General features: G+C 35.7%; 1 protein-coding gene across 2 annotated transcripts in view; it reads right to left on the bottom strand.

Moving 5' to 3' along the window:
- Positions 1 to 17061, bottom strand: part of COLQ (collagen like tail subunit of asymmetric acetylcholinesterase) — a 60642-nt gene extending 43581 nt beyond the window's left edge. For both annotated transcript variants that reach the window (XM_072412461.1, XM_072412463.1), the window contains exon 1: positions 16815 to 17061. In XM_072412461.1, the coding sequence (XP_072268562.1) occupies positions 16815 to 16920 (106 nt within the window). In that variant the 5' untranslated portion in view covers positions 16921 to 17061. The remainder of the gene's footprint in view (positions 1 to 16814) is intronic.
- Positions 17062 to 27807: the final 10746 nt, after the last annotated feature.

Genomic DNA, 27807 nt, shown 5'->3' with positions numbered 1-27807 from the left:
TACCCATTCAGACTACCTAGAAAAAATATTTCTAACCCAGTACCTAGGAAGCAGCCTAGAACATGTCACTAGCCATAAGCAAATGATCAGTGATGATGAACATAATTTTCACCAGGGAATTTTTATGTTCCCAGAGAGACATGTCCAAGGCTACTGCCATATTAAGGTAGTTGACCAGAAGCCTGGATAAACACATCACATATACAGTGAGTTTGGTTTAGTAAAGGGCTAGAGAACGTTCACTTATCTTACTGAATAATGTGATGTTCTCCTTATAGTGAACACACAATCATATGTAGGAGAGTTAAATAAAACAGTATTTTTTTCAAATACATAATTAGATGAATTACGCGAACACAGCTTCACTTTAAAAACTGCTGTGTTGGGTGAAGGTTCTCTACTCCAAAATCCAGAGATACTAAGCAGTATAGAAAAATGCCATACCAAGTGGAATTATTTGGAATATTTTGACAAACTTAATGTTGTATAACAAATGGAATTTCCCTAATGTTGCCTGAATACTAAATAGCATTTACCAGCAGCTGCTCTCTACAAAAAGTGCAAAATAGCACATTCTCCAAATGATACAGTTTGAGAAATTACATGGCATTAAATGCTTTCATTAAATGGTGTATGGCCTAATTTTATACACCAAAAATCAAATATCACTGTAATATAAAATATTAATTGGCTTGATCACTGGTAAATTAGCATATATGAAATTAAGTACATTAACTCAGGTCAAATGAGGTTATGTGTTCCTTTTTGACTGCATGAGAAAGATACCTTTTCCTTAATGGGACAGTTTTTCTAAATATTAATAAAATGCCATAATTTTTCCAAAGGATAATATAAATCAGTATTTGCAACGCATGCTTTCTGATGGCAAGAACACATCCACTCTACAGGTAAATTCTCCTTTAGTTAGTTTTATCTATCTATCTATCTATCTATCTATCTATCTATCTATCTATCTATTTATTAAACATAATCAAACAATATATCAGTATTCAGTTTGATTTTTTTTAGTTTAAGTTGTTATTTCAGGATAAAATCCATTGAAAAAAAACGTTGACACCTTTATGTGTCTGCAGCGTTTTAGCTTAGATTATACCTGGTGTGGGACCTTCGTGCCTGTGCGTTACTGATGATTTTATTTTAGAATTAAACTGTATAGTTTAAATATTATGCTATTCAAATTGCTATTTATTGTATACTTACAAGAACCATAAATTTCATCTATGCAAAAATTTTGTAGAAAGCATTTTGTCTGCGATAGAACCTATTTACAGTTCCTATTTGTATCCTGATTTATTTTTAAATGATCCTAAAGTTGTGGCTTTCACATAGTAGGCCAGGGGTAATCCATATTCAAACAATTTTCTTAAAAAATCTTCACTCTCTGGTTTGTGATACTGGAATTTGCACAGCAAAACTGTCTGTAAAAAATGTTCTATTTATCTAACACTTAAAGTTATTCAAAATAATAATCTATTTTAGTGCACACAAATAGCTAATAATTGAAGAAAATGGTATTGATTGATTAAACATATATAAACTGTTTACTTTCAAGTAAATGTTCTCAGAGTTAAGTAAGTATGGGTTAATTTTAAACACATTTACAAGCAAGGTAAAATAGACAAACAGAATATTTAACTGTACATGATTTAATAAATAAAGTCAAACCCAATTTCACCACACTTGTTTTAGTAAATTTATTGTTACTGGAATTATGCCTACCCCTTTCTACCCCTTTAAAACTGGTTACCTAAATTACAATTACATTTTCTTGCTGTAGTTTAAATTGCTTAGAGCACTAAAAACCAGTCATACATGAAGGATCAATACAAATGATAACCATATGTACAGCGCTGCGTAATATGTTGGCGCTATATAAATACTGTTTATTAATAATATTAATAATATACCTATCAAGACACAAATGGATGTTATTTTTTCATTCAGCTTTCAAAGAAAGTCATTTATTTAAGCTTTAGGCATTTTATTTTGTTTTGTGATAGTAAAATGTTTTAATAAACTGTATTTTGCATCAAAAATTTAATCCTAAAATTCAATAAAACAGAAAACACTTGTAGGTATAATTTTCCCAGAAAGAGTTATTTTTAAAATAATAATTAAAAAAGCATTACATTCATTTGCAGGCAAAGTTGTTTGCATATTTTTTATTTTTGCAAAATGACCTGAAATATAGGAACAATTTAAAAGTAACTTTTTTAAAAGGTCTTAAAACTTATTGGCAAGCAAAGTGTCAAATGCTTAGAAAAAATGTTTTATTGCTCACATAAATATGTAGTTGAAAAATAAATACATGACCTTTTAACAATTGCTGCCTATTAAAAAAATGTTTTTGCATTTTTTTCCAAAAGCTTTTAAAAACTATAAACAACAACACAATTTCATGCATTCATTTTAAGTTATTTACAATACACCGCTGTATTAAATACATCTTATATGTACTAAAATAAAGTAGCTATAAAAATCTATAAAAAAAATTGGAAATCTTGTCACATTATCATCAGTTTTAGAAGCTGTTACACAACAAGCAGACCCAGAAACTTAATGAAAAAGTAGGGAAATGTCCTGTGTGTTACATGTTTTCCGAGAACAAGCTAATTTCTAATTTATAACATTTAGAATTCAGATGCCTGGTATTCTAAAGTTATCTCATACTATAAACATGAGGAAACATAATTAAAAGGAATTATGTATCAAGAGCCTTTGGAAGTACACCTAAATAACTGGATGAAAGAACAATCTTTTTCTATATTCGTGAATATCCGAAGCCAACTCTTCTAAATTGTACGGACGATTGCTAAAAGATTGCTATATTGCTACAAGATCATTATTTTTAAAAAGAGAAAGGGATTCTATATTGTATCAGTCCACTGTACAGGTCCATAATATTGCAGCAAATGGCACATATAAGCTTTTTGCTTAGTAATCAAACCCAGCCAATCTGGTATTAACAGCGGTAGCATGTTGTGCACACATCAGCGGGTGATATGTCATAGTGATTTAATGGATTACCTCCTGGAAGACTTGATTGACAGATTAATAACTGGAAACGCTTTGAGGATATTGCAAAACTTTATTTTAAAAGCTGATAAGTATTTGTTTGTGTTGGGGGAGAACTACCTCCCAGGTATAAAATTTGATTCCTCCATAAGTCCTTTTTTTCTATTACCCTAATTCATTTTTGGGACATGGAGGTGGGAGGAACAAATGTATTTTGCAAACGAAGGCTTTGTAGCTTCCCTTTGCAAGGTAACCCCAGTGTTGAAAAGCATATAGCCCGGTATAGTAAAAAAACATGTAATGATATGTGCAAAAATCACATAAAATGTGATTAATGTAATGTGATAACGATGCATTTAATGATGCATTCTGCACTTGTTTTATTTTGTTGAATATCACAAATGTTTGATATTAAATTTTCAGAAGTAAATATGAATTGTTTGGGACAAATTTTCATGAACAGGAGCCATAGTAAACATACCCCTTGAACTTGACTATCTACTGCTCTCCTAAAGAGAAACTAAACTTAAAAATTAAAAAAAAAAACACTTACCATCAATCCTGCAGGGCAGTCTGATCCATCCGGGGGTCCCGCGTTGTGCTCCAGGCACCGCCATCTTCTCCTGTTCTTCCTGGTTCTTCATCCTACGTCATCCGACCTAGGCGTGAGATCGGGTGACGTAGGATGGAAAAAAAACTGCACATGCGTGACATTGGCAAATGTTTCTCTTTGCGCAAAAAGGCTCCTTGCTCTAGCATGCGCATTAGGAGCACCCAAGCTCCTCTTGGGATGCGTGACGTATCGCGGGAGGCTTTGCAGTCCCATTCATTCTCAATCGCCTAGGCGATCCCGAATTAGGGAGCAGTGCTGCACCCTTTTTATCTAAAAAAAGAGTGATGCGCTTAAAAAGGGTTGTATACCCTTTTATGTAAAGTGACATTTTTGAGTTTAGGTACGCTTTAGGTATAGCTAAGAAAAGAGCAAACTATGAAACAAATATTAGTAAATGCACTACCTATATTAACATTGAATCAATATTGAATAATAATGAATAATATAAAATATATAAAAATTAAATATTATAAAATAAATAATACAATTATTTGCAATATTGTTAAATAAACTGGATAGAAAAACATTGCTTCTACATGCTTGTTCATTTTTTCTCATAAATATCAAAGTAGCCAATCATTTATATTTAATTTTATAATCTACATTAATAAAAAGTTGGTAAATCAACATTTTATTGAATCTTGAAAGTGCAAAAATGCATGTTCAGCACCTTTTAGGATCACAACTTGCAGATTAAAGGTCTATATATGTATTTATTCAGAAGAAATATTTAAATTGCAGCCTTCTTTTTTCCTTATTAGTATGTTTTGTACTAAACACATATTATATCAAGTGTCAAGTTTAATACATATATTTATAAGGAACATATCCCACATAAAAAATCCTAGAGGTACTATTACCCCCTGTCAGTCACCCAGCTCGCTCACATGCAATGAAATATTTGAAATACATGAGACTATTTCCCCTTGAGATGTTTATCTGTGGTTCCTAGTTACTGTCTTGTGACCCTGTAACACCTATACAATATTTGTATACGTATGTTGCCATGGAAAGACATGTGATGACAAAAATAAAAGGTGTTCTGAGGCCACCGATTTTCAAGCATAATTGGAGATAATCCAAATGTATTTTTGCAACACATGGAAAAAGAAGTCATCACTCAAGAATAGTCCCAATATTATATTTGAATAGTTAAATGCTTTACAAGATGTTTTCTTTTCACAGATGTGTTACTTGTTTTATGGAGGGACAGCTGACCGAAATAAAGGGCATTCATTCACTTGACATCTAAGACTTGAATGCGTGATAATTATGACAAGGAAAATAACTGAATAGAAAGCCACAACAAAGTTGACAAACTGAAAGTCATATTAAAAGACATTCCGGGTATTCTTTATGGGTATTAAGTAATTAAAATGCTATACAGGGCCTCTTTTTCACTACTATTAGGTAGGGAATAGATAAAACTCCCGTCAGTTTTTTGTTCATCTGTGCCCCATTCAAGTTCTCTTCCCGTTCGCTTGCTCTTCTGGGCCGAACAAAAAGGGCCAAATATAATAAAGCTCTCCAAGGCTGGAGAGGATACACTTTCATCTGTGAAGCTGGGTGATCCAGCAAACCTGGAATGGATTGAGCGCAGGATTCAAGACATTTGCTAGCAAATAACAAATGAATTTGAAGAAATCCATTCCAGGTTTGTTGGATTACCCAGCTTCACTGATGAAAGTGTATCCACTTCAGCCTTGAAGAACTTTAATAAATCAGGACCAAAGTGAGAGGTAACCCCTCTTATGGTCCAGATGCTAAAAATCTGTTGCCCAGACAATCATTCGTGATCATTATGGGTGAAATTCTTAAGTCAGTACGAGTGTCCCACATGTTGTTTAGCCATTTAGGGTGCAGGGTCTCTATATTACTGACTACAAGGACTACTGTAGTCCTCAAACATAGAACAAAACAGGCTGTTTACCATTTTCTGAGAAGCCTTTTCTTTACAGCAATCGTCCCTTAAAATTTCAAGCAAAAGCAATCGCTACCAACTGTTTTGAGCAACAATTTTTGATAGTCTGTACAAAGCTTTAGATCAGAGGTCGGCAAACTTTTTGGACTACTAGGCCATTTCAGGAGGTCAAGAAGACACACTAAGCCAGAAGAAACAAAAAGTGTCCAAGGAAAGGTTTTTTGTAACCGTGACTGCAAGAGAGCAGCCTCAGTCTTCTGCTCATCCACGGTGTAGTCCCTGTACGTGTGCTTGGCTTCCAAATGCCCCTTGAGATTCGACTGCTTGAAAGTGGTGTTGGTGTTGTTGCACACTAAACACAGGGCTTTGTTGTTGCTTCGGACGAAGAATAATTCCTCAGTCCATTCGTGGTTGACGGCTTGACGTTCAAGGTCAACCTTCCAGGGACTGGTAGCTGCGCGTTGCTTCTGCTCTTTAGGCATAGTAATTGGGGTTACTGTGCGAGAACTTGGTGATATCGCGGGAACTTGCGATAATGCTGGATCCAACAATAAATAACCAGGGGGGCGTTAGGTCGGACTGGAATACTGGCTAGGCTTTATCCAGCCTAAAGGCCCAAGTCTGCCTATCTTTGCTTTAGACATTTGTCACCATGACGTTTCTCCAGTTGAAGATTTCTTCATTCAGGTTGTGTTCACACCTTAAAATATTATATATTCCTTTACTTTATTTTTTTCTCATTAACAATGAGTAGTATAAAAAAGGGTTAATCACTTAATTGGGGACACATACAGCATTAATAACTTTGCATAATAATAATAACTTCCCTACTCTATACAAAAAAGTTTGGCATGGGGAGGCTTTGATAGCTCACTGTTGCTACTGTAATCTCAAATCCTTGTTGGTTGAAGTCTCACACAGTTTAGGAACTTGTGAAGGATTGACCCCTTTCTGTTCTTCTTTACCTTTCTCCCCTGCAACTCTTCTAATTCTTTTCAATTCTTTCTCTTCTTATGCTTTACTATGGTAATGTTTTACCATTAAATTGATGTTTGCCCTATTATTATTATTTGTCTATACACACCTAGAGTCTGGAGTTGCATTATTGGGTCTTCTCTGTTTTCTTTTTATAGTAACCCTTTCTGTATTGTTTGATTTTTGTACTTGTTTTGACTCTATTAAAAAAAATGTTGTGAAACTAGAAAACGGTTTGGGCTTTAGATACACTTTAGTGCAACACTTTACCTCAAATGTGAAATTTACAAGTAAAATTTCCTGAGGGAATTTCAGCACCTTTGTAACTATAAAAAAATCTGATAGGTTGCCTTCAAACCATTAGGACAAGAAATTGACTTGTTTTGATGATATGTGTGTCCAAATATTTATCAGCGTTTATTATCTCTTGGTTTTTCATGTTGTTACATATGTTTTCTAGATCTGCAACATCATCAGCATTGCTAAATATTGCTTTCATTGTATAAATAACTTTAGTGAGCCCATAAAATGACTTGTTTATCAAACAGAGAGGCACTGTACTGTGAATGTTCATGCAAATATCAATTATCTAGATCAGTGGTTACTGGCACAAATACAAGGGGAAATCTTAAGGTATGTTTCCTATACCACAAACACTGCAGCTCAGAATCATATTTTCTGAAGTGATGTAGTTCTGCAACAAATGTATTATGCCTATTGAATCTTATACTTCCAATGAAAAATGAAACATTCCTCTTCCCTCAAATTGTTTTCATCTCAAAAACTTTCACCTCCAAACTTTCTCTTTGACATAGGTATGGACAGGACTTCATCCTAACAAAAATTTAATTCTTAACCTTTCATGTGACAGTCTACCTCTCCTGTGCTCAGATCACAACTCCATCCTTATGTCTACCTCATCCTTTTTCCTAAATCCTATTCACCTAGATGGATTCTTACCCTTGTGAATAACCCTGAAGTTCACAAAAATATTCTTGAGCCAATGGGGCTGATTTATTAAAGCTCTCCAAGGCTAGACAGGATACAATTTCATCACTGAAGCTAGGTGATCCAGAAAACTTGGAATGCATCTGGTCTATAATTTAAATCCTCTGCTATCCCCCCTAGCATTCTAATTCTGTCAATTTCTTGATGCAAAAATGGATCCTATTTTTTTTTGCGTTGAAATTTTTGTTGATATTATAGGCGTGTAATTCTTAAGATTAACTCCCGAGTATGATAGTTATATTTATTTATTATATTATAATCATAAATTACATTATATTATTAATAATTATAATAATTTTAAAACTATTGAAATAATAGACCACAACAATGTAATTTATGAAAAAAAAAATATTTTATTAAAAAATTTCAAAAGGTCAGGGATAATAGCAGGCAAAATGTAAATCAGGGCACTGGGCAATGATGTTTGGTGCACTAAAATATGCACTTTTATTTTTGTTATATGTTGTGTAGTGTTTTTTACTGAAAAAAACATTTAAAAGCAGATTACATTGCTTTTTGGTGGTATTTAAAAACAAATTACTCAGTAATCTGCTTTTAAATTTCCCGCCCAGCCATGGCCCCCTAATTCAGAAACGTCCCGGCATCAGAGCTGAATTATAAAATTTCCGCTGCAGCACAGGGCGCAGGTAAGGGGGGCTTGTTTTTGTACCCCCAGTGTGACTCGAGATTACCGCTTCTTACAAGTGGAATCCATCCAGAGTCACACTCGTGATTACTGCTGGGGGGGCTAGCAAATAGCAAATGACTTTAATGAAATCCATTCCAGGTTTGCTGGATCACCCAGCTTCACTAAAGAAAGTGTATCCTCTCCAACCTTGTAGAGCTTTCATAAATCAGGTCCATTGAGTAAACATTTTAAATTAAGTTAAACCAGACTCAAAAGCTCTCATGATCCAAAGTGCTCATAAGGCAGTGAGTAATAAAAAGGTTATTTTAAGCAGTAGATAGAACATATATTCTCATAATGACATCTATGGTCATTCTTTTTATTCCCTTTGTAGTTCCTACTACACCCCCACATTTGAGATATTCTGATTGTTAAAGCTGAACTTCAGTTAAAGCAGTTATGTGTTCATTAGCAATGATTAAATCTACCTTCAAAAGCAATTAATTTTTACATTACCTTCTTTTAGCATCCCATTATGCTCTGTAAATGAGCACTAAATCTAGGAAATGGAGGGGTAGCACTGAGAGCCAATCAGGCTTTTCTGTATTTCAGATCTACATACTAAGTGAGCAGAATGATGGCTCATGACTTTGCTGCTGCTCCTTTTATTGTCCTGTTAGCAGGTAAAATTTCTAGGACCTGTTGTACTGCTCAAGAAATTATTATTGAGGCATGGCCATGCTAAAAGACAGAAGATGCTTAATTCACAAAACAGGCAGAGCAGGAACACAAATGCAACATATACTTTAGTGGTAGATTCTGGAAAACTATTAAAAGTTATATTCCCTTACTATTTTTTTTGCAAATGTTTTGCAATTAGAAAACAAAAAAGATATTTACTCTTGTGTGCAACTTGTGATGGATGCTGCATTTTATACACCTCTAACAATGTCTAAAATACCTTATTAGGGTATTGGTATTGTGCATACTTGTTAAACTGCATGTAAATATTCCTTATTAGCCACAAAGAATATAAATCAACTTTGTGTGCATCAAAAGCACATACCAAATGTAAGTGGACGATATTGGCTCATCCTGGAGTTCAGATTTAAGGAATATTGAACAACAGAGGAATAATGTCCCCAGTCTAGCCTATCACAAAGTCTTAATTACATCCTTTTATGTCACTAAGTCATAGGGGGCTATTTATAAAGCAGTGAATCTGACATTTATCAAATGATATATGGTGGAGAATTTATATATATATTTATATATACATATATATATATATATATATATATATATATATATATATATATATTGTATATAGACCCATATTCTCTCTCTAATAAAAACACTTTTTGTGGGGAAGGTTGGAATCTCTGCTTCATTTTTATTCTTGTTTGCATTACAGGATAGTACATGAGAGAAAAATGTTCCAAACAAAGACCAATAAAAGACTGAAAATGTTCCAAAGACCAATAAAAGACTGAAAATGTTCCAAACAAAGACCAATAAAAGACTGAAAAGATAAGTATAATATATATCCTAATTTAGGGGTTATAGTATCATTTTAAACATATTTATTTTTAGGGATAATAAAGTATTTAAAAAAAAAAAACTATTGTGGTGGTTTCTAATTTTTTCCTCACTTTTACTTCTGTTGACAATGGTTATAAATCTACCAAGTGAACAGACATCAAAAAACATAATAGAGAGATTAACCCAGCGTTCAACCCCCAAAATTTTTTAAAACTGGATGGGAAGCAATTATAGGTGGGTGGCAGCCCCTGTATTGTGACCCAACTCCTAGGTAAACAGCCGGGTGGTTATTGAAAAGTGCTGGGTGGTGCGCATGGCTAAAAGGGGCTGGGGAGAACACTGTAACACACTCCTTTTGGATATAATTTGATAGTAATTATGTATAACTATTAATGTACAGAACATACTGTATGCAAGTACAGCAGAGATAAATGCTTTATAATAACTGTTAGCTAAAAACTAAATAAAATATTAATGTCATTTAAAGAATAAAAAAGTAAATAGTATCCCTGGGGAATTAATTTCTTTCAGTATAAATTCCAAAAAATGTAAATAAAATGTTCCCAAGAACCATTAGGTTTTTGCTGCAAATGCAACTTACTCTAAAATATAATTTATATAGCAAACCAATAGCCACCAAATGCCTGTACAGCGGTATAAAAAACAGAGAAAAAGTTCTCTGAAAAATCTTCTGTTGCAAAAACAGCAAAATAATTTCAAAATAAAAAAGAATTTGGTTTCCTAACCATTTAATGCTACATTACAATGCTTATACCTGTCTGTGTACCCTCTGTACTTTTAGTTATTGGGAAGAAGGACACCTTACTTGGGTCTGAATTCAAATCTGAGATTTTTGGTTTTACCTGTCATATCTGTGGGACAAGGTGAGTGGATGGCTTCACCATGTATGGTTCCATCCGTGAAGCATGGTGGAGGAGATATGATGGTGTGGGGGGACCCTGCTGGTGACACTGTTGGTGATTTATTTCAAGGCATACCTAACCAGCATGACTACAGCATTCTGCAGTGACATGCCATACCATCTGGTTTCTGCTTAGTGGGACCATCATTTGTTTTTCAACAGGGCAGTGACTCCAAACACACCTACAGATTATGTATTGGCTATATGTCCAAGAAGGAGAGTGATGGGGAGCTGCGTCAGATGACCCAGCCTCCACAATTAATTGATCTAAAACTAACTGAAATGCTTTGGGACAAGTTGGATGGCAGAGTGAAGGCAAAGCAGCCAACACGTTCTCAGTACCTCTGGGAACTTCCTTAAGACTGTAAGAAAACCATTCCAGGAGATTTCCAATACCTTTGCATGAAAAGGTGTTATCATGTGTGTTCAACTGGTACAGTATATATTCACTCAAAACGAGGGACAATCGAGGAGGAAAAAAGAGTCTGTCCCTCTAATTTAGGGATAATTGGGTGGTATATCTGAGCCACCAATGCATTCCAAATGCATTTAAAGGACAGCTCTAACCTGAACACAATTCCACTTTGGACATCTGAGTGTCCGTCCATTCCTGTAAGTAATCTTGTAATGTGGTAATGTATGTTCTCTTGGACCTTTTTATTCCAACAATTTTTCTTTAAAATGATGTGTCAGTTTAAGGCATTTTAGGCATGCTATTAACTTGTAAAAGTCATTCTTGTGTAGACATGCAAAACTTGCTAACAAGTTTTTTTTTTATTATGTTGGTGACGAGGTCTTTTTAGACGGATAGCATTAATAATGGAGGATCCATTATTGAGTTGTTCCAATGATGTCAATTTTACTGTATTGTGAATATTTATGTTTAAGGCCTACACTAGTCATTTGTAGCTCACATTGGGCCTGACTTATTAAAGCTCTCAAAAGCTGGAGAATATACATTTTTATCAGTGAACCTGGGTAATCCAGAAAACCCGGAATGGATTTCCTAAAGGCTTTGCTATTTGTAAGCAAATGTTTTCAATCATAGGCCAGATCCATTTCAGGCTTGCTGGATCACCCAGCTTCACTGATGAAAGTGTATCGTCTCCAGCTTTGGAGAGCTTTAATAAATCAGGCCTATTGTCTCAGCAATATCTGTGACTAATGGAAAAAATTTCCCTGTCTCACAGCTAAAATAAGAAAAGATATGTAAAACCCGAAACAGAAGTGTAGGCTGATATTAGATACATACAAAACTAGCTGAACAGAATTACAGCTTTTTGGCAGGTAGGATGGATTATGTTAATGCACTTGACTCTAAATTTAGCTGTTAACCTATACTTCCGCTCAGAAGCTGATCCGCAAACAGATAATTAGTTGGACAAAATTATCCTGTCTATAAAAAACATCCTATGTGCTACCACCAAGGCAGACAATCCTATAAATCCCCTATAACAACTGCTATTTAGATTGCGGTTTCAAAAACATGCAGTTAGTTTAATTGGCTTTTCCCCCAAACTGACCCTAATCTGTATTAAAGACATATGACTATGGTAGGGACATTGGATTGTGAGCCCCTTTGAGGAACAGCTAGTGAGATGACTATGGACTTTGTACAGCGCTGTGTAATATGTATATAAATACTGTGTAATAATAATAATAATAAAAATACAGGGCCTCTTATATGACACTAAGCATCATTCCAGTGTATTATTAGTAATATTATTACTAAACAGGATTTATATAGTGCCAACATATTACGCAGCGCTGTACATTAAATAGGATACTCCATAATGTAACAGGTCCGGACAGACACAGCCTGTTTGCACCAGAAGTCTGTGTAAAACAGCTTGCGGTAAAGAGGGGTTTACCTCAAAACGGGGAATTAAAGAAGGGGGCAGGAACCAAGTTGATTTAAAGCCATAATTTGAGGCACTACAAGACTATAAAGGTAAAAACAATAGGACTTGAATCAACCTGAATCAATGTATTCATCAATGAATGTTGTAAAAAACACTATGGAGTTTTAAACCTCCCCCCCCAGCGCTAACCCCAAATGTGTGACTCGGGGTACAAAAAAGATGCTGGAAGCGGTAACCCCGAGTCACACTCGGGATAGCTAAACCCTTTGGAACACAAAAGTTATTTATTATTTTGACACAATTTTGTGTTTTAAAATGTATTATACTGAAAAATACATTTTCATGAAAAACAATGTACCGCTTTTAGACATATAAAACCGGACAGAAATGAACCACCCAGGAGCTTAAGGCACAGAAAATACCTTTAATGAACATTTTAATACTTTGTGACCTCTGTGTCTGAATTTTTAATATCGCAAAGTGAAGTTAAAATGCTTGGAATTTTAATGAATGCTCATAGATTGAAAGGCTGGTGGAAGGGTCCTTTCTTCCTCATTGCTCATAGAGTGAAAAGGCTACAACATTAGCATCTCTGGACATCATGGTTATTGCCTTGCCTGGATCACCCCTTCCCCTTATACCAACATGCTAATGAAATTACCAAATAAAACCACTCCATTTTCATTATATACCTTATTTCAGATAAGGTCACCTCTAAATCTTTTCATGGGATTTTCAATGTAGATTGATCATGGCTTTAGGAGGATCTATCGCTATTAATTTTGAAAATAGGAAGTTAAATAGGAGTAACACCTACCTGTTTTTTTATGCTATAAAAATCTTTAGTAAAATTATAATGTCAGACAGAGAAAATTGTCTGTCATTAAAAACTAGATCCTAGGTTCACTGATCTCCAATGGCATCAACACCGAGCCAAAAAAGCCAAAATACTAATATAGGTGGGATGTATTAAAGAGTTTTCCATATCTTGCTCCTTCGTTCCATAGACTTTTTACCACCTATTCCTTATTAAATTGGGGACAATTCCTTTTTCTTTAGGCACAATAATATAATATGCCACATACCCATTCACTGTCAATACAAAGAATATAGATGAGGGAAAATACCATTTGGACTTTTGAGGCATGATTTATGTCATTGATGTAATAACCTTAATTTATTCAAAAATCCTTAAAAAAATACATAAAAAACAATCAGGTTATTCATTATATTTGTATACTGGTCCATTTTATGTAGGTAGGCTTTAAACGTTCGACACGTTTCTCAGATCTAAGTCCGCTTCATCAGGAACAGTACAGCATCTTATCTATTTAATGGCTCCCTGGTTTGAATACCTAGACCAACAACACGACTGTTTTATGAATAGGTATCCCCTAATGTACCGAGATCTCAATGTATGGGAGATTAGAGTTATACATCCATTCACTTCATAACCTCTATTGCTTGTTAATTAAAAAATCCCCTCATACGTCCATAGGGCTGGCAGCTGCCTCAGCATCTCTCCCAACAGCAGCCATTGGTCATTGGCCTTAACTAATCCTCATAGACTAAATAACATTAGACCATTAATATATGGGAAAAGGTGCATGGAAATCGTGGTTTCCGTGCCTTTTCCTAGGTATAAAGTATAGAGAAATAGACAGCCAGTTAAATATTTTCAGAAGAATGTCTGCAATGGTATTCTTCAAATTACGCTCAACGAGTACTATAGAGCAAATTCCTGCAAATCTCTGAGTCATGGCATTTTCAGATTTAATAGAAATCCCTTTGACCCCATCACACATACAGAGATTTTGCAGACAATAGCAAAAAATGCACAGTGCTTCAAGTATAAGTAAATTAGTGCTGCCTGCCTTTACTAGTGGTCTGCAGTCGTTGGCAGATTCACATATGTTTACTTAATTTTGTTCACCATCCTCCAATGTAAAGGATGACCTCTGCTGTGCTTGCACATTTAGGGCACAACTGAAGAGGTGCACTGGGTACAATGAACCATAGATTTATTAAGGTTAACATGACCCTCCTTATTTGCACACACCCATTCTTTTTTTACAAACACATCCTCTTTCTTTTGCATCCCATCTTCTATTCTATAACCAGCATGAAAATGAAAAACTATAGCCTATCGTAATAAAACATAGCATAGTGGTAAGGGGCTCTGTTACAGAAGCTATGAAAAATATCTCAACAAGATAGAAATTTGTACCTTTTACATAATTAAAAGAACGATGAATGTATGCAAGGTTTCATAAATAAAAAAATTTAGTTTCAGCAAGTATAGTAAAAACCGTGGCCAATTTATAGAAAAAGAAAAAATGTATTGAGCATGCAACCTAACAAAATACAGAAAAAATACACGTGCTAACAATGTAACCAATCAAATTTTAGGAAAGAAAAAATATGTGACCATGTAACCAATTACCTTTTTTTTCTGAGGGGTAATCAAAAAAATTAAAATAATAATGATGATTTATTTTCTCTTCCTATTACCCCTTATAAAAGTCAATCCCATTGTGAATTTTATTAGATTTAGGTCACAAAAATCTTGGAGCTCAAAGCCAAAGTGTCTGGCACAGATTGTCAATGCAGTACTGTTCTAGATTAGTAACCCTCAGCTTTTACTCAATCACATATGGGTCACTGACGATTTCAGAGACTCTGCAGAAGAAATGTGTTATTCGCATCCTTTAAAATGTAATGATATCTAAAAAATATCAAATAATTTACATTATCATGCCAGGATCAATAGACTCTTCATACACTAAAGTAATTTACAGGTGACAAATCCATTCCTAGACATGGATCCAAAGTATAATCTCTGCATAAGCAAAAGTGGAATACTTCCACATGAACTGTAGTTACATTTAAATAAAAATAGAACTAAATCAATCACATTATGGCCCTAGCTAGAAACCTGTTGTTATGAAATAAAAAATTAATAGAATTGCACATCCGTACCATATCACAGCTGATAAATGTGTTCTGAATACCCTTCATTTAGTCTGTGCTGCATAATTTAATTTTATCTCAATATTGATTTTTTGGTTTTATATTCTGGCAAAACAAATGAAATGGATTGGTAAATGTATATGAAAAAAATAAATAGTATGACCCTAATACAGTAATAATGGGAAGCTAATATAGTAAAGATGCATGATTTCTGCGAGATAGGCGAATCAGCCTTTATACTTCCCTGTAAAATTTAATTAGGAAAAGCCCTTTAAATTATTAGGGACATGAATGCAGTATTACATTCAAATGTGTTTTTTTGTATGTTAAACTTTATCTGCTACTTTATTTCATTAAATTTCACCTAGCAGTGGAAAAGATCAAACTACCCCATGGATAACTAAGATCATGAATTTTAAACAACACATGAAATATATGGTGTAATTTACAATTTCTTCTCCATTCAACCTAATGATTATTTTTTTACTAACTTTGCCTTATATCTTTATATCATTCCTAAAGAATCCTGCAGACAGTACTACAGAATGCAAACCTCTTTGGATATAGCACAAACATTATTCCCTCTAAAATTGCCTTTTAATGTAAATGTTATTTAAATGTAATAGAAGGCTGGTAATGCAAAAACTGCAGCAAAATGAAAATGTGCACAGCAGCCTATAATTTAAATGCAACAACTATGTATAATAAAATATAATATTTATAGTATAATATTTGTAGATTAATAAATCAAAGCCGAGATAAAGATATTGGGGAGAAAACTGGAATACTGTTATTCTTATGTTGGAATAATATGATTTGGTAAGTATTACAGACATATATAAAATATAAATCTATTCATTTTTTGTACAGCTCTGCGTAATATGTTGGCGCTTTATAAATCCTGTTTATTAATAATAATAAAAATAATATTAATAATATATGATTTGCAGATCCTGATATAATATAGGGTTCTGGCGTTTAATGCTATTGGAAATTTTTAATAGGAATCACATCTTGTCCAGCATTCCTATGCATAATGATTTCATTGTTCATATACAAGGACACAGATATTGAAGTTACTTCAAGAATCAGCTTATGACATAAAGAATATTAATAAGGCTTTTATTCATGCATACAGTTATCAATGGCTTTTTTGTCCTTGCTCTACTTCTACACTGGTTATCCCAGACCAAAATAGAAGTCAACAAGCAGACAAACAAGCTGCAGGTCAAGAACATTGTACAGAACAGAGCAATGAAGAGGCATTGCAGCCATATCAATGCATGCAGCTCTGCAGGTGCATAGAAAGTACCTATTACATATAAACTGCTGATTACCTGCAGGTATAGGGAAGACACTGTCCATGAAGGAAGTCTGAGGGAGGACATAACAGATCAAAAGCTGGAGGTATAATCCAATAGCGATTAGCCTGACTGCAACCATGCTGGCAGCCCCTGCAGGAAAAGCCCCCAGTGTGTGTGGAAAGTGATGTGAGTGGAATCTGTGCAGCAGGGGTGAGTGTGTGTGTGCCAGTGTCTGTGTGCACCCTGCTGCCTCCACCCAGCTGGTGGGTGTGTATCAGACTACAGGCTTGTGTGTGGGACCAGCCCAGTCCCTGGATTGTGTTTACTTCAGTATTGGGACTTGTGCAGTGTGTCAGTGTGACCCTCCTGTGTGTGTCCAGGAATGCAGCCTGCATGCAGCTCTCCCTGTGTGATATATATAACTCTGTGTGCAAGGCTGCCCAGGCTGTGCAGAGTTATGGCTGACAGAAAGGACCCTTCCACCTGCCCTTTATATTCATGTATTTTACCTCAGGGGGATGCCTGAAGAAGCAGACATTTACTTCTGCACTGAATGAACAATGAGAGTTTTCTTTCATTTTCAACATTAGTAAATGTGGAGTAAATGCCCCTCAGGTTTTCTCTCTTTGGACTGGCAGTGAGGTTGCGGTGTGGTTACTGCTTCCTCATGCCACTGAAGACAATATAAGTAGCTTCATATGAAATGTGAATGAATAGTTCAGAACCGCTCACTTTCGCCTGCTGTCACATCTGCAGAGACTGGTTCTTTAACCTCCCTAGCAGTTCATTTCTGTCCGGATTTATATGTTGGGTTATAGTATAGTATATATAGTATGGGTTTAATAAAGTTTGAAATACAAAAGCGTCAAAATATTAAATTAAAAAAAAAAATATTAATAAAGTTTGACATGATTTTGTGTTTCAAACTTTATGAAACCCATACTGTTATATTATACTGTAAAATAAATTTTCATGAAAGACAATATACCGCTTTCAGACATATAAATCCAGTGTATTGCTTTCAAAACAGTTTTTTTGTATTGAATGCAATAAAAAATAATTTGAATATCCTGTCGTGCCCCTGGAGATGGCTGTACACACCAACGTCACCGAGAACTCCTGGGAACATCAGCGCACTTGCCAGGGGACAGATTGACAAGGATGGCAGGACACTGGAGGACGCCGATGGGACCAGGTAAGCCTTTATTTTTTGATGGTTTAGCTATCCTGGGTTTGGCTCGGGGTTACCGCTTTCAGGTTGTTAATTTTACCCCGAGCCACACTTGAACTTACTTCTAAGGAGGTTAAAGCGGAACTAAAGTGAAAAATAAAAAAGCACACTTACCTTTAATTCTGCAGATGCCTCGATCGGGTCCTGCACCGTCCTGGAATTCTCCTTCGTCTCGGGGCGCAGGAAGCATTAGGCGCCACCATCTTCTTCTAGGTATGTCACCAAATCTCATGCTGAGCAAGTGTGAGATCAGGTGATGTAGCCCGCTGTAAAGGGGGAAAAAATTTTACTCATGCCCATTGAGATTGGCATCTCTTTTCTCTCAGTGAAGTAAAATACCCCCGATGCCTGATCTTGGGCATACGCAGAAGGAGCAACCTCACGGGATGCATGACATAGGTATCCCAGGAGGCTCTATTCTCTCTTGATAAAAAAATAATAAACATATTTTTACTCAGTCATATGTCTTTAATACAGTCTGAGGTGCCTTTTGGAGGGAAGGCAATTAACTAAACTAACTGAATGTGGGAGGAAACCTACCCAAACACAGGGAGAACCTGCAAACTCAATGCAGATAGTGCCCTGGCCAAGATTCAAACCTGGGACCTAGTGCTGCCATATTGGGGTTGGAAGTTTCTTTTATGTACAGGCTACAATATTTCATGGTATTTGATTTAACCTTAATAAAGGCCAGAGAACTTACCTCTGAGCCACCGTGCTTCCCATTAGGTTAGCTTTTTAGACACAGACTTTTTCCCCAATGTTTAACCTTAGCATTTAAACACTCATGTTTATTCCAATTCATTCCAATTCATTCATGGGCCAGTCAACACCAGAATGTTTTCCTAATGGTTTGTAAAGAAAATGCGTGCTACTATGTTTGGAAAGAGTTAAAACACACATAAATGCCCAAAAATTGCTCTCAAATGCCCTAAAACACCTTCCAAATGCCCCAAAACACTCAAAAACACTTAACATGTTTTTTTTTTTTTTCATTTTGGGGTATTTGAGACACATTTTCGCCTAATTTAACTCTAATATTCTCTGGCACATACAGTATCTTGTTTTGAAATGTCTTTTAAAACACTTAGCAACTCATACAAAAGCTGTATTGGCATTTATAAGAGTTTAAAAGTTAACATCAGAGTAGACTTAGCCAAATAATTTAGAGGCTGGATGAAAGGTTTAGTGCAACATAACTTTTGAGGAGGAAAGAGGGACAGAAGGACTTTGAGTTAGAAGTGAAACGAAGCCTTTGAATTTACCCGAACCAAGATCGGAAAATTGTAAAAAGAAAAATAGGGTTTCCCCTGAACCTTATTTTGTAAGCTAAAGGTATGTAAAGTTTTACAAAAAGTAAACTTTTCTCTTTTTCCTACCTCTTCTTGAATGATCCCTATAGACTTGTATGGAGCTGTTTTGACAGCATTTCCTGCCTCAGCATATAGCAATATGAAAGTTTAAAGGGGTCAACTGTGCAGTCATAAACAGAAAAGAAGCTGATTGGATTTTTTATCATTGCAAACTGCAGCTGCAATAAGATAGAAAGCATTCATGATAAGGGAGGGTGGCTTAGGTAAAAACCCAGCTGAATCTTCATATTTAATAAGCATCAAAACAAAAGACATTCAATGTTATTAGTTTACGTTATTTCTAAAGCACCCTTTATCTGTGAATGGAATTTTTTTTAGAGATCCAACACACCCCAAGACCTATCAACATCCACAAATCTCATTCTCCTTGCCAATTGAAGAGTTCTGGCAGTATCTTTACAGGATGCTTGTCCAACTAGGAGATGCAGTGGAGCTCAGCGCCAATCTAATAAAAATAAGGAAGGGTGGTGCCTGCTCTTCTAAGTAGTGCTATTTTTTTCTTTAAAGCACACATTTTATGGTTTTCCCTGCCATACCTGTTTGATTTGATACACATGGAATGTATAAAGTTAATCAAATGTTAGGGCTTTAAGGTCAGGGGTAGACAAACAGGGTAAGAAGGGTAGCAGGTTTATACTTTTTTTGTAAGTATACTTACCCTTTACCCTTTCATAGCATTTTACATACGTTAAAATGCATATTTTAGGATTAATAATTGCTTAACCCTGACCCTTTTTTGTTATTACTTTTTAAATTGTCCAACAGTTTTGTAAGTTATAAAAGGTAATATTGTTACAAGGGATAAAGTTTGGAGAATACCAATATAAGCTGTCCCTATTTGCTGATGATCTCCTAATGTATATATCGTCTACTCAGTCTTCTATACCAGCGATTTTAGAGGAGTTTGGGAAATTTGGGATGCTAAGCAACTTTAAAGTGAATTTTGACAAATCCGAAATACTAAATATTTCACTCTTGCCTCCCCAGGTCCATTACCTTAAGAATCATACGAAGTTTAGGCTTTGTACCGAGAAGCTCAAGTATCTGGAGGTCTTTATAACAGCAGACCCGACTAATTTATTTAGTTATAATTATGAACCACTGTTGGGCAGATTGAAGGTGGAGTTGGGGAGATATAATTTACTACCTCTCTCTTGGTTTGCTAGGATTGATGCTCTCAAAATGGATATTCTACCTAAATTACTATATGTCTTTCAGACGATTCCGATTTATTTATCGCAGGCCTTTTTAGGCAAAATGCAGCAGCTCTGTAGACAGTTCCTGTGGGGCTCGAGGAGCCCCAGAATAGCTCTCTGGTATCTTACTAGACCTAAAACATTGGGCGGTGCGGGTGTTCCTGACATTAGATGCTACTACAGAGCGGCTATGCTGACTCGGGTGGTTGACTGGTTTCATAATAGAGACCGGAAGAGCTGGGTCCTTTTGGAAAATATCTTGGCCCCCGTGGATCTTCGCTCCTTATTGTGGATAGACAGGTCTAGGCTCCAAACACTTCCAATTGTTACATCTGATCTTTTGAGGGAGTGGGATATTCTTGTCAGGGGGGGCCATGTGTCCTCCAAAGTGGGGCCCATGACCCCCTTGTTTGATAATGGCTATTACACATCCAATTATCTTCTTTTATTACACAATTTCTAGCTTCCTTTCCCACACTAGGGAGCTTTACGGCATTCGAAAAATTACTATGGTCTGAAAACAGACCGATCCATATTATTTCCCAGGTATACGAGATACTGATTGGAATATATGCTAATAAGGCTCCCACCTACACGAGATATTGGGAGAAAGAATTGGGGGTAGTTATTTTCCCACTTGAGTGGGAGAAGGCTTTTGTCTTGACCCATAAGATGGCTCCTCCCTGTAGGGCCCACGAGACTAATTATAAAATCCTCTCCAGGTGGTATTTATGTCCCACGGATATCCATCGTATCTCTTCTTCGATCTCTGATCGGTGCTGGAGATGTGACTCCCAACGGGGTACATTGCTACATATCTGGTGGGAATGCCCAGGTATTCGTAGTTTATGGGATCAGATAGCTGAAATTTATAATAGTGTGACTGGCTCTAATTTAAAGCTTACCCCCCAAATGTCGCTGCTGTCCATTCTTCCTGGGTCCATTAAGGCTTGTAAGAAGGATGTACTTAGACATTTCCTCACGGCAGCCAGAACAATCATACCCCGAAAGTGGAAACAGCCTTTGGCACCCACAATGAGAGATTGGTTGGTGGAATTGGAAAAAATACAACACATGGAGAGACTAATAGCAGAAGATGAGGATAAGACAGAGCAATATAAGCTGACATGGTCGGCCTGGGACTGGTTCAAAGAATCGTCCCAATTTAAATCGATTTGGCAGAGTTGGCGAGAGAGTTGTAAATTCTGTTATAACTGGGTTTTTAGTGGATCCTGGGTTTGTATATGCAAAAGACCAGCTGGATATTCCCCCCCTACCCCTTGACCAACCCCATATTTACCCTTGGTCTAAATGTTTTGCCTTTGTTTAGGGTTAGGAATTAATGGTGGCACCCCCGGTTATAACCAGAGAGGGGTCAGAGAGCGGATTTGAGGCTCTCGAGGGTTAATCGAGTTATTAGTTTCCTAACAGCTGGTATAGTTTCTTACTCAGGCAATAAAAATTATTTGATTTGGGGTGTTTCCTTCTTGGGTTGCTTCCCAACCCCCATATGTTTTTTCCTGTGGTTGACCCCATTTTGTTTGGTTTTATTTTAAGTACTGATATGTCATTGTAAAATGTCACTTTTTGTATATTGTGTCTTTGCAAGGAAGGGCCGAGAGCCCCCGTGTTTATGTATGTGCCATTTTCTGTACCTGTTTTGTTATGTTATTAATCTTCAATAAAACGGATTGAAACAAAAGGTAATATTGTTTTGAATAAATAGTTTTCAAACGTTAGACCTGAAAATTGAGTGCAGTCATGAAAGAGTGATTATCTATAATACCCAATATTGTCCATAGGCAACAGTAGCGGGTTCTCTTTAAAGAGAAAAGAGGGGTTTATTAGACCCCCAATGACCCTTTTGCCTGAGCTGAGATGTATAAATTCTGTATTTGAATAAGCCCATCAAATATTCTATACTATCTGATGAATACAACTATGCAGATCTAGGTAAATTTTCTATATGAATTTTACACTAAATATCTAATGCATCACGGGCAGCACTGTGGCTCAGCGGTTAGCACTCCAGATTTGTACCTCGGCCAGGACACTATCTGCATGGAGTTTGCAAATTCTCAATGTGTTTGCATGGTTTCCTCCAGGTACTTCGATTTCTTCCCACATTCCAAAAACATGAAGTTAGGTTAATTGGTTTGCCCCTAAAATTGACCATAGACTGTATTAAAGACATATGACTATGGTAGGGACATTAGATTGTGAGCCCCCTTGAGGAACAGTTAGTTACATGACTATGGACTTTGTAAAGCACTGCGTAATATGTTGGCACTATATAAATACTGTGTAATATTAATGCATCTATCTGCTATTTAACAGTTCTAAAAATTCCAATATGTGCAATAAACGTCTGTTGGGTTTTTAATGCCGTATTTTAGGCATCTCCACAGAGAATATTATCCATCAACATGTTGTAAATCTGCATGGTTAGGGGTTTGTACATGTATCAATTTGGTTGCTGACATCAACATTTCTTGACACTGGGCAGCCTTTGGAAGTGATAATTAGTAGAGGTCATACAGTCATTTTATTCTGTAAGCAGTCACCCTATAAAGCAATTTGTTAAGTCATTAAAACAGCTCTTTATTGAATGTAGACTGTTGTTTTCTGTTTTCATGAATACAGCTGGCTAAAAAATGCAGAACGAAAATTTAAATATAAGTTTTATAAAACAGCATCACATTATTAGGAAATACAAAAGGACATTGCTTTCCTACTTCATTTACAAACCCAAAACCCAGCAACTGGAAAAGCTATTTGTGAGTCAGCGTTAAGTAATATGTTTTATTCAAAGGGCCTTTAACTACATGCACAGACAGTTACGTTAGGTTTATTTGTAATTAATCCACATAAAAACCCTTATTATTCTATTTATAGGGAAAGCAGGATTAACTGTGTGGACCTTACTCATCAGAGGTTGAAATCATGAATGTTGCATTGTATACAAAATCACATTACAGTGAAATCGTAATATTCAATTATTTTTTTAATGTCATTTTTCAAATTATAAATGACCAGCGATACAAAAAAAATTAGGGGGAAGAGGAGAAGAGGTAAAATTTCACATTGAGTAAAAATAGAATATTCTATACAAAGAGTGTCATTATCCTTAGTAATATTGACCACCAAGGGAAACCCCTTCAATGGTCTATTAAGACTTAAATAATGATATGAGATATCATCCCAGAACAAAAATGATATAAAAAATATAGATTTTATTCAATTTCAAATAGAATAAATTGATGTATTCTTTATATAAAAAATCTAATTCTTATAATTCATTAAAACCATCAATTAGAAGGATTATTTAAAGAGATACAAGGGTATATTTTTTATATATTTTTTAACAATGACACACATAAATTATGGCTTTAATCCTTTATACAGTTCTTTTGTATATTTACTTTTGATATATCTCAAAACAGGAAAATATCCAAAAGAGGGCAGTTCTCAATGGAAGTAATCCACTTCAGACAGACACAATCTAACAGATGAATCTTTCAGAACCAATTCTGTAAAACTAGTAGAGAATGAAAAGATTTACAAAGTATACAAAGTTATAAATATATATAATGATATTGGTTAATTTGATTTTCACTAAACAATATATCTTACATATTGCTTGCTTGACATCACAACACAAAAAGGTTCTTGCCATTATTAGGCTTCAAATAAGACTTGCACCAACAAAATGAACAGTTGTGTGTTTTAATCAATACTCAAAGTCAATGCAATCTGTGTTTTCATTTGTCCAATTTGTCTCTCATATTTGTCCAAGGGCTTTTGGACCCATCTTGATGACATCAGTATTTAAACAAATCTAGGATCATTTGAATTTATTAACAGGTGTTGCCATTCTGCTTTTTGTCCTGCATTTGACATGCTTTTAGCTTGGTTTGGGAATGCAAAACCCATTTGATGCAAACTAAATGAGTACATGCCCTTATATTAGCTTTTTGCCAGTGCTGAACCTCATTGATGTATATAGCAGGCATAATAATTACCCCCAGCTTGCACTCCCTCAGAAATCAGCTAACCCCAGGTGCCCAAGAGCTTAGCTAGAGTTGGGATAGAACTTGCAGGGAGAACCAGCTAGGTTCAATACAGCTCTCCCATTATTTCGGGGCAATCACTTGTCTCTATATGAGGTTGAGGTAGCTCTTGCTGGTAGTGCTAGCTAAGGTTAAAATGGATCCATGCATATCAGTGTGGTTCAACCCTCAAGGAAACACTGCACTGAAGAAGTATGGAAGCAATCATTTCTGACCTCTCCTTTATACTGCCTGGGTTTTGTACTAATCAGTCATTTTAGTCTGAATCAGTAGGTTGGAATATGTATACAGGAATTTTGACTTTATTCTTACTTTCTTGGACTGCTTTTTTTAGGTCAGTGGCTTAGAAACTAATATAGCCAGCCAGGCAGGTAGTATTTTCATAAGAAAGCCAACAGCCAGCTTTCTTTTTCTCTTAGTACAAAATACAAAGACTTATATATAGCTTAAAGTAAGTAAAAAGGAGGTGTATTATCTGCTGCAACCAATCTTCATTTAGCATTTAGTTTCCAACATAAGACAAAACGCAGCTGATGAATTATTGGTTGTTAGGGGCAGACCTCCACTTTTAGCTTTTTTACAACAGCCAAGTGATTTAAAGTCTATCTATCCAATACTTAGATATAAGTTGATTTTCCACATGGACTTGTTAGAGGATTATAAATGTAATAAATACCATTATAAATAACCACATAATGTGCACCCCTGTGTGTAGATCCCTGGAAAATACCAAAATGAAGCTGGATTAGCCTCAGCTGTTATCCTCTACTTAGAAGAGGAACTTGACATTCCAACATGATTAGTCAACTGGAGACCGTTCAATTTTAAATACCTCTGTAAGGGGAGGAGCTCTGATAATTCATAAAAGTAAATCACCCATTGGATTGCTGTCCTCTGATAATGTGAAAAGTACATACATGGATCATATTTATATTAGAAATCTTAAGATACACAGTAGAAACACAAGCACTCACAGGACTCATCCAAGGCTAATGGCTTTCATGGCTTCTATTAGGGAGGTAGTCAGTATTTATCTCAAGGTCAGATTTTAAGATGCATGTATACTTGCCAACCATTAATTGCTATGTGAATTCTGCATGGGTCTGCAACTGATATCCACAGTATATTAGCCAGGGTTAACTTGCCTGACATGTATATATTTCCTCTTAAAATAGAAATAATGTGCAAATACAATTGGAATAATCTGCTTTCCTGGAAACATTATCACGCGTACCAATATGCATTTATTGTAGACTGGAAAAAGATGCCACCAGAAGCTGCAGACCTAAACCTACATGGACTTTTAAACAGAGAACATGTGAGCTGCCATAGATGACCGGGTTCTGAAGAATACAGTGTGTCTGAGTGATATTCTGCTTTTCTGCCTTTAATAACCTCCGAATCACTGACCCAGAATGAGTAGGCAGCTCAGGTAATCATCAAATTGCAGCAGTTAGGTGTTTGACTGAAAATACTGAAACCAAAAGATCAGATTTACCTCCAGATAATTAGCACCTCTTGGCTAATTTCAGACATGCAGTGCCAAACCGCCACCTGACAGCTTCTGAGGGCACAGCAAGGGGCAAACCACAACACAACACGGCCAACAAGGTTTGTATGGATTTGTGGTTCAGATCACAATGCTCTAACTGCCACAGCCAAGAGCGATATGTCACTTTTGTAAACCATGCTATCATCTGCAGCAGCCGTGTGCCAAAAAAGGGTTCCAACCATTCTCATTTGCTTGAATAGTGCTGTTGCAGCTCACTTCGTTCACACAAGATTCTGGGTGCATGTTTTTCTACTGCTTTACTATTTACTGCTGCTGAGAAACCATTGACTAATAGCATTCTATGGGAACACCAAGACATTTACATGGGTGGTTGAAATGGCAGAAAACTAATGGATGCAGCATCTGCTGTTGACCTTTATTACTGTAAATACTAAATAAATGCTTCAGAAACTTGCAAAAGGGTTAATTTGGTGATATCTCAAACACGTTTAAAGGTCCAGCTAAGAGGAACTGGCCTACAATCCTCTACTGTTTTTATTCTGGCTAGAATAACCCCAGCAGTTGAATGACAAACTGCTGCTCCTATGAATAAAGTGTTAGAATGAGTTCATCAATGGTAACCCAGATCCTTTGTTGTATCTCTCAGTAATCTCACATCTAATGCAGCAGCTATTACTCTGATAAGTAGTATTTCTAGAGCAATAGCCATCGTCCTGTTAACACATTTTTATTACAAGGAGAATAATAGCTGGAATAGGCTATGAACCAATCACTGTGTTTAGTGCACAGGATGACCCCAGTGTTACCATGGTTGTAAGGCAGAAGAGCAAAAAACAATAATTTTACAGCTTTCAAATATAGTACTGTATTCCCATAGATTTGACGGATGGTGGAAGTGTGTTTTCACAGCATTCAGAATTTCTGCACAGATGTGACCAGTTATCATCCAGTGAAGGGTCTCCGATGAGTAAGTGTTATCAATCACAAAGGGTAAGGTTGTCATGATTGATGATAGATTCACATCACTTGATGATTTAACTAACCTTGGATCTGTTTCTGGGGACGTAAATGAACATACGAGTTATACAACAACATGTGAATAACAAAAGAAGACAAGAAAAGAACTACATAAATAGGAGAACAAAAAATTTATAAAGTCCCCCTCTTCCCTATAATATACCAGAGGATTGAATACTAGTGTTGTAGTGTATATGCTTATCAAGTATACTCAACAATATTTGACAACCACAGATAGAAGAAGCTAAGAAATCTACACAGCTTTTTTAAGGATAAATTGAATACCATGAAATATTGTAGCCTGTACATAAAAGAAATTAGATTGTGAGATGAATATGAACTTTGTAAAGCGATGTGTAATATGTTGGCGCCTTGTAAATACTGTATAATAATATTAATAATTTAGACATTAAACTATAAAACAGAATAAAGGGGAAGCAAAGAGAAAAAGGATAGGAGAAGGGAAAGGAAAGAAAAAAAAAAATTGGGAAGACTAAGATGACTAAAACAGTGCACTCTTTATTTTATTGTAAATGAATGCAGATAATGGAAAAGATAATGTTACTTATACGTGTTTATTACATTTTTTTTACTTGCACACAAAGTTTTGCAACCAAACATAAACA

The sequence above is a fragment of the Pyxicephalus adspersus genome, chromosome 5 (assembly GCF_032062135.1).
Source record: "Pyxicephalus adspersus chromosome 5, UCB_Pads_2.0, whole genome shotgun sequence".
Lineage (NCBI taxonomy): Eukaryota > Metazoa > Chordata > Amphibia > Anura > Pyxicephalidae > Pyxicephalus > Pyxicephalus adspersus.
Note: the sequence above shows the minus strand (reverse complement) of the source record. Positions and strands in the feature narration are given on the sequence as shown.